We start from the raw sequence: 12,784 nt of genomic DNA, 5'->3' as shown, positions 1-12,784 counted from the left end.
GATTGATGAGTACTCCCGGTTCCCTTTCGCCATCCCATGCCCCGATATGACTTCTGCCACGGTAATTAAAGCCCTCCACAGCATCTTCACTCTATTTGGTTTCCCCACCTACATCCACAGCGATCGGGGATCCTCTTTTATGAGCGATGAGCTGCGCCAGTTCCTGCTCAGCAAGGGCATTGCCTCGAGCAGGATGACCAGCTACAACCCCCGGGGAAACGGGCAGGTGGACAGGGAGAACGGGACGGTCTGGAAGGCCGTACTGCTGGCCCTGCGGTCTAAAAATCTCCCGGTCTACCGCTGGCAGGAAGTCCTCCCCAACGTGCTCCACTCCATCCGATCGTTCCTCTGCACCGCGACCAACGAAACCCCTCACGAACGTGTGTTTGCTTCCCCAGGAAGTCCACCTCCGGAGTCTCGTCCCAACAGGACTGACAGTTCCTGGACCCGTCCTCCTTCGGAAGCATGTGCGGACCCATAAGTCGGACCTCTTGGTCGGAAAAGTCCACCTCCTACATGCAAACCCGCAGTACGCCTACGTGGCACACCCCGACGGGCGCCAAGACACAGTCTCCCTCCGGGACCTGGTACGCGCTGGATTCCCCACCCCCACCCCCCCCCCCCCGCCAGGTTGCCTCATTCACCCCTGCGCCACTCACCCTCCCTCCAGCGAACCTCACCGCAGCCCCCACCCCAGCAGGATCCGTCCCCCCACTGGATCCACTCAGGGGCAACGAAGACAAGGACAACACGCTCCCGGAGTCGCAGGTGACCAAGTCGGCACCCACATGACCACCAGGACTGAGGCGATCGCAGAGGAAGGTCAAGGCCCCCTACAGACTTAACTTGTAATGTTTTCCACCACCCCCGCCGGACTCTTTTTTTTTTAACAGGGGGTGAATGTGGTGGTCACCACTAGTTGTATTACATGTATTACGGCATTGCCCGTATAGTAGAGGTACATGGCTAAATCCCTGCCTGCTGGCTCCGCCCAGTAGGCGGCGTATAAATGTGTGTGCTCTCCGATGCTGCAGCCATTCTGGTTCCAGCTACAGGAGGCACCACATTTTGCTCAATAAAGCCTCGATTATTCCACTACTCTCGTCTTTGTGGTAATTGAGAGTGCATCAATGTGCAAAACTCCACACGGACAGTGACCTGGGGCCAGGATCGAACCCGGATCCTCAGCGGCGTGAGGCAGCAGTGCGCCAGCTTGCTGCCCAACCTTTATAATTTGATCAAGCATTAGACACACACAAATTTCAATTCCAGACCCAAATACTGCAGGGCCCAATATTACGAAATTAACTTATTTGTACACATATATCGAGAAAACAATTTGAAACAGCAAATGCTCACAGTAAAACTAACTATCAAAATGACAAAAAAAGGTTAAAATTCTTTTAGCTTGGTAAAAAAAACTTATGGTTGGAATGGAGGAAGAAGAGAAGCCATGAACTGGAATGGGAGCTGCTTACAAGAGCCACACTATCACTGACCTTCCCTTAGGATGTCTAAACATTGGAGAGGGCGCAGAAGTGGTTTACGCGATTGGTTCCAGGGATAAGAAACTTCAGGGGCGGAATTCTCCCCAAACGGCGCGATGTCCGCTGACTGGCGCCCAAAACAGCACCAATCAGACGGGCATCGCGCCGCCCCAAAGGTGCGGAATCCGCATCTTTGGGGGCCGAGCTCCAACATTGAGGGGCTAGGCCGACGCCGGAGGGATTTCCGCCCCGCCAGCTGGCGGAAACGGCCTTTTTTGCCCCGCCAGCTGGCGCGGAAATGACATATTGGGACGGCGCATGCGCGGGAGCGTCAGCGGCTGCTGACAGTTTCCCGCGCATACGCAGTGGAGGGAGTCTCTTCCACCTCCGCCATGGTGGAGACCGTGGCGGAGGCGGAAGGGAAAGAGTGCCCCCACGGCACAGGCCCGCCCGCGGATCGGTGGGCCCCGATCGCGGGCCAGGCCACCGTGGGCGCACCCCCCGGGGCCAGATCGCCCCGCACCCCCCCAGGACCCTGGAGCCCGCCCACGCCGCCTTGTCCCGCCGTTCAAAAGGTGGTTTAATCCATGCCGGCGGGACAGGCAATTTATCGGCGGGACTTCGGGCCGGAGAATCCAGCGGGGGGGCCCGCCAACCGGCGCGGCCCGATTCCCGCCCCCGCCGAATATCCGGTACCGGAGACTTCGGCAACCAGCGGGGGCGGGATTCACGGCAGCCCCCGGCGATTCTCCAACCCGGCGGGGGGGTCGGAGAATGACGCCCCAGTTCTGAGGATAGATTGGAGAGGTTGGGGATTGTTCTCCTTGGTGAGAGGAGATTTGATAGAAATGTTCAAAATTAGGAGGGGGCTGGACAGAGTAGACGGGGAGAAACTGTTCCTGCTCTTAAAAGGATCAAGAATGAGATGGCGCAGATTTAAAGTTATTTGCAAAGCAAGTAAAAAGTGATGTGAGAAAGAACTTTTTCACACAGCAAGTGCCTGGAAGTGTGGTGGAGGCAGCTTTAACCGAGACATTCAAGAGGACGTTAAATGATTATTTGAATAGAAACAATGTGCAGGGGTACGGGGAAAAGGCAGGGGAATGGCACTAAGTCATGATGAACATTTGGAGAGCCGGTGCAGACACGATGGGCCGAATGGCCTTCTGCGCCATAACAATACTGTCATCCTGTAATCTTCCCACCCTCTTCCCTTTCATTTCCTCAAAACCTATTGCGTTTCCAACTTTTCTGAGTTCTGATGAAGGGATACAGACCTGAAATGTTGATTGTTTCTCTCTCTGCAGATTCCTGACCTGTGTATTTCCAGAATTTTCTGTTTTTATTTCAGAGTTCCAGCATCCACAGTGTTTTGCTTTAGTGTGAGAGAGATAAATGGGTCATTTCAAGTTGGCAAACTACAACTGGTCAAGTGCCACAGGGATCAGTGCTGGGGCCTCAGCTATTTACAGTCTATATTAATGACTATTGGTGATAAGGCAGGAAAGTGGAGTTGAGGATTATCACATTAGATCAGTCGTGATATCACTGAATGTGGAGAAGGCTTGATGTGCTGAATGGCCTACTTCTGCTCCTATGTCTTATGGTCTTACGAACTTGGTTGAAGAGACCAACTGTATTGTAGCCAAATTTACAACATTTGGTAAATGGGGTATAACATAAGAAAATGTGAGATTGTCTACTTGGGCAAGAAGAATAGAAAAACAGAATATTATTGAAATGGAGAGAGAAGGGACAGCACGGTGGAGCAGTAGTTAGCACAGCTGCCTCACGGCGCCGAGGTCCCAGGTTCGATCCCGGCTCTGGGTCACTGTCCGTGTGGAGTTTGCACATTCTCCCTATGTTGGCGTGGGTTTCACACCCACATCCAAAAGATGTGCAGGGTAGGTAGATTGGCCACGCTAAATTGCCCCTTAATTGGAAAAAATGAATTGGATACTCTAAATTTTATTTTTTAAAGAAATGGGGCGTCATTCTCCGACCCCCCAGAGGGTCGGAGAATGGCCGTTGGCCGCCGTGAATCCCGCCCCCGCCGGTTGCCGAAGTCTCCGAAGGGAGAAAAGTCGGCGGGGCGTTAATGTCGCCGCTGCCGCGGAGAATGTCACGGGTCTGCGCAAGGCAGCCGATTTTCGGTCTGCCGATATTCTCCCTTCCGGATGGGCCGAAGTCCGGTCGACGTGATGACTGTTCACGTCGACGTAAATTAAACCTCCTTTTCATCGGCGTGACCCTGTGCTCCAGGTTCACGCCGACCAGCGTGGAGGTGAGTGACGGCCTGGGGGGTTGGCTCTGGGCAGGCGATGGCGTGGCCGCAGTCTGAATGCGTGAGGAGAGGTGTGTCTCGGGTTGTGTGTGTGTGTGTGCGGCGGGGGGGGGGACTGGTTAGAGTAGGCTGGGCTCCGGGGGAGTGCCGGGAGGGGTCCGTGCCGGGGAGGGGGATGGGGGTGTCCGTGCCGGGGAGGGGGATGGGGGTGTCCGTGCCGGGGTGGACGTTGGGGGGGTGTCCGTGCCGGGGAGGGGGTGGGGGGGTCCGTGCAGGGGAGGGGGATGGGGGGTCCGTGCCAGGGTGGAGGTTGGGGGGGGGGGGGGTCCGTGCCGGGGGGGGGGGGGGGGGGGATGGGGGGTCCCTGCTGGGGAGGGGGATGGGAGGGCAAGTGAGTTGGTCCACCTGGCCAGGTGCCAGCCTCCAGCAGTTGGACCCATGCGGTCCATGCCACCTGGCTGGGGGGAGGAGGGGATATGGGCAATGATGACATGTCGTCGTTCCCCTCCCCCCACCAGGCCATCATGTTTTCAGATCATCCAGCGATGTTGGCCGCCGTGGCGGCAGCCGCTCATGTCTATGTTGCCCTGGATGATGATGAGGAGGAGGAGGAGCGTGCCAGAGAGGCGGCGCAGGCTGCTGCAGAGGGGCAGGCGGCAGCCGCCCAGGCTGGGGGGACACCCGACCGACAGGACGAGGAGGGGGAGGAGGACGTCGCGGCCCCGCGGCAACGGAGGCACCCGAGGGCGCCCCGTGTGTACCGGCCCAGGCAGTCATACCAGGACCTCACGGACCGGGAATGCAGGAGGAGACTCCGGATGAGCCGGGAAACCGTGGCACACATCTGCCACCTGCTGGCACATCTGTCACCGCGTGGCACTGGCGGGGGACACCCTCTCCCCGTGTCCGTCAAGGTTACGGTGGCCCTGAACTTTTATGCAACGGGGTCATTCCAGGCACCGAGTGGGGACCTGTCCGGCATATCGCAGACATCGGTGCACCGGTGCATCCGGGCAGTGACAGATGCCCTATATGCCATGGCGCACCGCTACATCCGCTTCCCCGTGGACCGGGCCAGCCAAGATGCCCGGGCCGTGGGTATCTCTGCCGTGGCCGGGTTCCCCATGGTCCAGGGCGCGATCGATTGGATGCACGTCGCCGTGCGGCCACCTGCAGATAACAGGGCCGTGTTCACTAATAGGAAGGGGACCTATTCGATGAACGTACAGGTGGTCTGCGACCACCGCATGATGATCCTGCACGTCTGCGCCCGTCACCCAGGCAGTGTACACGACTCATTCGTGTTGTCGCGGTCATCCATCCCCGGCATGTACGAGGGACGCCATCCCCGGCTGAGGGGCTGGTTGCTGGGCGACAGGGGCTACCCATTGCGATCGTGGCTGATGACGCCTATACGGAGGCCACGCATTGAGGCGGAGAACCGCAACAATGATGCCCATGTAGCGACAAGGGGAATGATAGAGAGGTGCTTTGGCGTGCTGAAGATGCGTTTCAGGTGCCTGGACCTCTCTGGGGCGCCCTCCAGTATCGGTCAGATAGGGTCGGCCGCATCATTGTGGTGTGCTGCGTCCTGCACAACATAGCCCAACAGAGGGGCGATGTGCCGCAGGCAGAGGAGGGCGGAGTGGAGGAGCAGCAGGAAGAGGCGCAGATGAGGGGGATGGGGGTAATGGTCAGGGCAGACAGGGTAGACACAGACGGGTGGCTGTCCACCGTTACCGGCTGGCCCAGCGGGCACGGGACAGACTGATAGACGCCCGCTTCACTGACTAGATGGGCGTGGGAATCGGGTAGTATGGCCACAGACCGCACACCATGGCAACAGCCGACCACCCACACCCCCACCCACCCAGCACCCTCACACCCCTCCCCAACCCCACCCACCCTACCCGCATGCACCCCCCCCCCCCCCCCATTGCCGATCCACCTGCGGCACAAAGGGCCGGGCTCACACAGTTGCGGGTGGACGCGTGTCTATCGCAGGCCATGGAGGATGATGACAACCCGCCCTGCGGTGAGCTCCTGGCTCTACATCGTTGGACTATGTCTGACCCATGGCCACAGTACCAACATCCACCCGGACCATCCCTGCATGCGGCTGTGACACTGCAGCGCACGGTCCCGTCCTCCGCCCGGGGGATGTTGATGGCGGCCCAGGGGGAAGGGGGCGGACTCACCAGGGGCTGAAGGAAGACCACCCCTCACACACACACTTGCGCTCAACGTACATGACACCCCCGCACACTTTGGACAGAGCACAAAGGCAGCTTCTGTAGGTGTAACATTGACTTTAATAACCAAAGGAGTTCATGCACGTGCCCTAGCCCCTAAAACTCATCTGTGCCCTGCACCCGTGCCAACTTACTCAGTGTCTAATTGTTTGGCCTTATGGGCCCTTTGACTACGTCTACGTGGTTCCCCAGACAGTACAGCAGAACTGGAGGTGGACTCCTGTGATTCCTGCCCTCTGACACTGGATCCCTTTGGCGGCCGTTTCCTGGGGCGTCCTGGCCTAGATGGGCCAGGCTGCGGCTCGGGGCGACTGGGATGGCGAGCTGCCAGCCTGTCCTGCCCGTTGCCCACCCGATGCACCTGGGACGGAAGGGGGGGAGTCCGAGGTGTCGCGGTGTACCGGGACCTCCCCTACAGAGGGAGCCGGGACGGACCACACCACCTCCTCCTCCCTCGGGGTGCCCGATGGCCCCCAGGCCTCTACATGGGTGGGGGATGCGAACGGACTGGCCATCCGACGCCCCCCCGACATCTGGCGCTGCCAGCCCTGGAGGCCTGTGCCGGTATCGACAGGGGTCTGCAGGTTTGCAGCCATGGAGCCCAGGGGGTTGGCAAACCCTGTCTGTGACAGTGCGACGCCGGCTCGCACATGGCCACTGGCGCCGATGCCCTCAGCGATGGCCTGCAGAGACTGGGCCATGGCCTGCTGAGACAGGGTCATGGCCTGCAGAGACTGGGCCATGGCCTGCTGAGACTGGGCTATGGCGTTGAGCGCCTCTGCCATCTGGCGCTGGCACTGGCTCATGGCCTCCTGTGAGAGGGCAGCCATTTCCTGGGCCACAGACGCCGCCTGCACGGAGAGCCCCAGGCCTCGCAAACCGTTCCCCATGTCTGACACCGTCGCACCCATTGCCTCCACCGCGGACGCCACCCGTGCGGTGTCGGCCTGGGTGGCACGCATGACCGGCACCACTCCCAGCTCCTGGACGCGGGTCGACTCCTCCACCTGCGACCGGAGCCGCCGCAAGCCGCCCGTCACCCTCTTCGCTTGTCTCCGGGTCGGTGGTTGCATCGGATCTATGTGTGGGTGTGGTAACTCCAGGAACCCGGGATCCATCTGGGCGGCAGATGTTCGCTTGGGCTGGGCTGCCCTCCGACCGCCCGGCCCCTCTGCTGCTCCTACCTCCACCTGCTGTACCGGGACGGCTGTGTTGTGCGCACCAGTGAGTGTACCAGGCGCCTCATCACTAAAGTGCCCAACCGAGGTGAGTGTTTCTGCGATGGTGGAGGGTGTTGGTGACAGCAGTGGCGTTGTGTCGTGCTCTTCGTCCCACTCTGAGTCCATGGCACTTTGGGGTGGGGGTTCGTCTCCACCCATCCACTCTGAGTCACTGTCCGGTATTTCGTCTTCCCGGGTAGTGGTGTCCCGGGTAGTGGTGTCCTGGGTAGTGGTGTCCTGGCTCGGATGTGACGGGGGCCTGTGGCTGCCCCCCTCATCGCTGGGTGGTCGCTCCCGCACGTGACGGGGCTGTCGTCTCCCTGTTGCTCCAGGTCTCTCCGTCTCCCGTGGTGTGTGAGGGGCATCCTGCGGGCGTCGCATGCTGGAGGGTGCGGGTCTCTCCGTCTCCCGTGGTCTCCGAGGGGCATCCTGCGGGCGTCGCATGCCGGAAGGTCCGGGTCTCTCCGTCTCCCGTGGCCTCCGAGGGGCATCCTGCGGGCGTCGCATGCCGGAGGGTCCGGGTCTCTCCGTTTCCCGTGGCCTCCGAGGGGCATCCTGCGGGCATCGCATGCCGGAGGGTCCGGGTCTCTCCGTCTCCCGTGGCCTCCGAGGGGCATCCTGCGGGCGGGCTGCATCTGCGGGGATGGGTGCCTGGACGTTTGGTCCTGCGATACACAATGAAGCATGCATGGTTAGACATCAGGCAGTGATCAGGTGATACGGGGGAGGGGGATATAGGGGAGGGGGGATATGGGGACGGGCTGTCGGTGGCTCACTTGATACTACGCCCCCGACCTCTGCATCAGCAACCTCCCGGTCCTCAGGTCCACCAGCCAGTTCCAGGGCCCTTTCCTGGTGTTCGGTCAGTGGCCTCTCATCAGCGGGGCCTCCTCCAGTCCTCACATGCTCCCTATTGTTGTGTGCACGCTTCTCCTGTGGGGTGGGGGGGGTGGCAGGGGTAAAAGGCAACAGTGTTAGGCAGGTATATGAATGCACGCCATCGGATGCGCGTGCATTGCAGAGGTTAAGGTTAGGGCTGGATTCACTTGGGGATATGGGGGAGGGGGGATATGGGGGAGGGGGGGATATGGGGGAGGGGGGGATATGGGGGAGGGGGGGATATGGGGGAGGGGGGATATGGGGGAGGGGGGGATATGGGGGAGGGGGGATATGGGGAGGCTCACCCTGCCTGCTCTGACGAGGTCGTTCACCTTCTTGTGGCACTGGGTGCCTGCCCGTGGTGTCAGGGCCACAGCGGTGACAGCCTCTGCCACTTCCCTCCACAGACGCCGGCTGTGGCGTGGGGCAACTCTGCGGCCGTGCCCGGGATACAGGGCGTCCCTCCTCTGCTCCACCGCGTCCAGGAGCGCCTCCACATCCCGTGACTCGAACCTCGGGGCTGAGCGGCGGCTAGCCATCCAGTCGGGTGTTGCGGTCGGGTGTTCCGGTCGGGTGGGAGCAGCGCGGCCTTATGAGCCGTCACGCCGTGCAGCGCGTATGACGCTGCACGGCGTGAACCACTGCGCAAGCGCGGATCCCGTTACGTCGCTGCTAGCCCATTTCAGGCCGCAGACTATCGACCCATTTTTCCAACGTGACACAAGTCGGATTTGCGCCGTTTTTTGCGCCGACCGGCGGACTTTCCGCCGATAACGGAGAATTTCGCCCCTGGAGAGAGACTGCAGAATGCTGTGGTAGGAGGGGTCTGGGGTTCCCTGTACGTGAATCACAAACAGACAAGAAAGTGGAGTTGAGGCCACAATGTGATCAGACATGATCTTATTGAATGTTGGGAAGGCTCGATGGGCCGAATGGCTGACGCTGCCTATTTCATATGTTGTTCTCCATATAAGGGTGGCCAGCACCAATTGAACTGAACCCAGCAGAAGTATGTGAGGCCTTTTGCTTGCATGTTTCTGTTTTATATTCCTTCCACTGGACTCTATCCTGGAGAAAGTGCATGTTGAAAGCAGTAGGATTAAAAAGCAAACAGTCCATAAGCAAAACTCCGTCTCCCCAACTCTGCCATATTTCTTAAGAGGTTTCAGATTCGAAATCTGTGTTTAATGTCACTGTTTTCCTCCTTTTCATTATGATCTCAAGATTTTTTTTTCTGACGGGTCCTCTTATTTTCTACCAGGCTCTCAACTTTCTGGGGCGGTTGAAGTTCTTACACGGACAGAATAAGAAAGCGGAGGATGGCGCTCCCATCCCCGCTCAGCTGGCACTGTTTGCCGTGGCAACCCCTATCCAGTCTCCGTCCATCCTGGAGATTCGGACCAAGAACATGATCTTCAGGACCAAGCACAAGCTAGACTTCACACCGCTCGCATGCGATGCCAAGTAAGGAACTGACACAAAGATCGAAGAACCCCTGGCAATCTTTAGACTTTGGGAGCCTTAGTTGTGTGGTCAAAAATAGTTCACAGCTAGGGTGCCGCTGATAAAATGTTTCAGAATTTTCTTGATGCCACTTGCTAATAATTCTGTGACACCTAAGACGCAACTATTATTTTTAATACATTTGCAGGACTCGGGTGCTGCTGGTAAGGCTGGCATATTTGTCCACCGTAGTTACCCCTGATACGGTGGTGGTACAGCTGATTAGTTTGCTAAACCATCTCAGAGTGGGTTGGGATGGGTCTGAATTTGCATATAGTCTCAGAACCCGTAAAGATGGACGTTAGTCAGTCCTCGTGCACTGAATCGACTTCAGTGCATTCTGCGTCCGGAGTGTTGAATCAGAAATCCACAGTCCCAATCCATCGCCGTGGAGGTAGACCAGTGAGATGGACTCCTGGCCAGGTGGTTGATTGAGATCAGGGTGAGCTTGAGTCATTAAATTAAATTCGCTGGTAGGGAGTAGTTAACTTTGTGATTGAAACATGGCAATTTCTAATATGAAGTCCAAGATACAATTCCAGCCTCAAATCACTCACTTTCACGTGGTAATGGTAGTCCAGCTTTACTTAGAAGCTTAGTTGTGCAGATGTATCATTTTTGAATAATAGTGTTTGAGTATTGCTTAAAAAGAGACATACTTTCAAAGTTTTTTGACAAAAAGCCCTTTGGCTGTTTACAATAGGCAGAGTACTGAACGTACTTCGGGGCGGCACGGTGGCACAGTGGTTAGCACTGCTGCCTCACAGCACCAGGGAGCCAAGTTCAATTCCGGCCTTGGGCGACTGTCTTGTGTGCAGTTTGTACTTTCTTGCCATGCCTGCGTGGGTTTCCTCCAGGTGTTCCGGTTTCCTCCCGCAGTCTAAAGATCTGCCAGTTAGGTGGATTAGCCACGGTGAATTGCCCCTTCATGTCCATACGGTTGGGTGGGGGACATGGGCCTAGCTAAGGTGCTCTTTCGGTGGGTCGGTGTAGACCCAATAGTCCAAATGGCCTCCTTCTATACTGTCGGGCTACTACTCAACCTGCCCAAACTTGCAAAACTAGAACATAATGTCTGACATTAGATGTGATTCTGCAGTTGGACAGCACCTACTAAACAATGTGTGAAAAATTACGCTAACATCCAATTTAAGATTATCGATCAATCTCTCAATGTGACTTATTTATGTTTGCTGGAAACTACATCTGTTCATTCACAGGGCACTGTCCTCTGGAAACAAAAAGAACATGTCCAGACATTGCACCAGCTTTTGAATTAAACAAAATCAAATTAAGCAAGACAATAATTCCCTGGTGATTTCCGTGTGCTGACGCATCGACCAGAGTCAACTTGCCAATCAATCAGCTCCCTGCTCCCATGCTGTATGAATTGTTGTTCCCTTTTGAATATGACATTCTTTAGACTGTCTTGATGAATGCAAGATGAAAAGCTTTGACAGCACGTCTCTTTTTTTCAGCAATATTCAATTTCTGTGCTGCCAAGCGACTGCTTATAATAGCATTTCATGTGGGAAGATTAATGATTGGTGTTATTAACAGCAAGTTACAGAAGATTGATTCATTTTGACAGTATGTTATACAAAAATCATTTCTGAATCAGGTTATTCTCCATGCAGTCTGTGTTCTGTTCCTTTGCCAATTGCTACTTCATTAATCCGCAGTGTTTTCATACAGTTCTGCACTATCTTTATCTGGTGCCCAGGTACTGTGCAGCCAGCTTCACTAATCAATAACCCACATTGGAGTTATCAGCGGAAATAAGCCGGAGCGATTTGGTCAAATGATGGTTATAGACTGTAGGAGGGAAAGAACATATTTTTATCTGGCTTTCATTGGGGAAATCCTATACGGATCTCCAAATCTGTAGAAACCTACTAGTTTGTTCAGAATGTCAGCTTGTAAACTTAAAGCAGGGGTTTGAGGCACCCAGTTTATTGATGCAGAGGGTTACTTTCACGATGTGAGACCCAGCCCTTGTTAGAGTCATAGAGATTAACAGCATGAAAACAAGCCCTTCGACCCAACTTGTTCATACCCCCCAGTTTTTACCACTAAGATAATCCCAATTGCCCGCATTTGGCCCATTTCCCTCCATACCCATCTTTCCCATACAACTGTCTAAATGCTTTTTTAAAGTCAAAATTGTACCCGCCTCTACTACTGTCTCTGGCAGCTCATTCCAGACACTCAGTACCCTCTGTGTGAAAAAATTGCCCCTTTGGACCCTTTTGTATCTCTCATCTCTCACCTGAAACCTTATGCCCTCTAGTTTTAGACTCCCTTACCTCTGGGAAAAGATGTTGACTATCTACCTTATCTATGCCTCTCATTATTTTATAGACCTCTATAAGATCGCCCTAAGCCTCCTACGCTCAAGGGAGAAAGTCCCAGTCTATCCAGCCTCTCCTTATAACTCAAACCACCAAGTCCCGATAACATCCTAGTAAATCTTTCCTGCACTCTTTCTAGTTTAATAAATCCTTTCTATAATAGGGTGACCAGAACTGAACACAGTATTCCATGTGTGGCCTAACTAATGATTTGTACAAGTTCAACAAGACGTCCCAACTCCAGTATTCAATGTTCTGACCAATGAAACCAAGCAAGCCAAATGCCTTCTTCACCACCCAGTCCACCTGTGACTCCACTTTCAAGGAGCTATGAACCTGTACCCCAGATCTCTTTGTTCTGTAATTCTCCCCAACTCCCTATCATTAACTGAGTAGATCCTGCCCCGATTCGATCTACCAAAATGCATCACCTCACACTTATCTAAATTAAACTCCATCTGCTATTCATCGGTCCACTGGCCCAATTGATCAAGATCCTGTTGCAATCCTACATAACCTTCTTCACTGTCTACTATGCCACTAACCTTGGTGTCATCTGCAAACCTACTAACCATGCCTCTTACATTCTCATCCAAATCATTATTCTAAATGACAAAAAACAGTGGACACCGCACCGATCCCTGAGGCACACCACTTGTCACAGGCCTCCAGTTTGCAATACAACCCTCTTCAACCACCCTTTGTCTTCTGTTGTCAAGCAAATTTTGTATCCAATTGGCTACCTCACCCTGGATCCCATAAGATTTAACCTTATGCAGCAACCGACCATGCGGTACCTTGTCAAAGG

At 55.5% G+C, this 12,784-nt stretch overlaps 1 protein-coding gene across 3 annotated transcripts in view; it reads left to right on the top strand.

Annotated features, from left to right (window-relative positions):
- ahr1b (aryl hydrocarbon receptor 1b) overlaps positions 1-12,784 on the top strand; it is a 264,814-nt gene that overhangs the window by 216,101 nt on the left and 35,929 nt on the right. For all 3 annotated transcript variants that reach the window (XM_072480944.1, XM_072480951.1, XM_072480959.1), the window contains one exon: positions 9,384-9,586. In XM_072480944.1, the coding sequence (XP_072337045.1) occupies positions 9,384-9,586 (203 nt within the window). The remainder of the gene's footprint in view (positions 1-9,383; positions 9,587-12,784) is intronic.

Source organism: Scyliorhinus torazame, chromosome 2 (genome assembly GCF_047496885.1).
Source record: "Scyliorhinus torazame isolate Kashiwa2021f chromosome 2, sScyTor2.1, whole genome shotgun sequence".
NCBI classification, from domain to species: domain Eukaryota; kingdom Metazoa; phylum Chordata; class Chondrichthyes; order Carcharhiniformes; family Scyliorhinidae; genus Scyliorhinus; species Scyliorhinus torazame.
The sequence above is the reverse complement of the archived record's forward strand: the minus strand, read 5'-3'. Positions and strand labels throughout refer to the sequence as shown.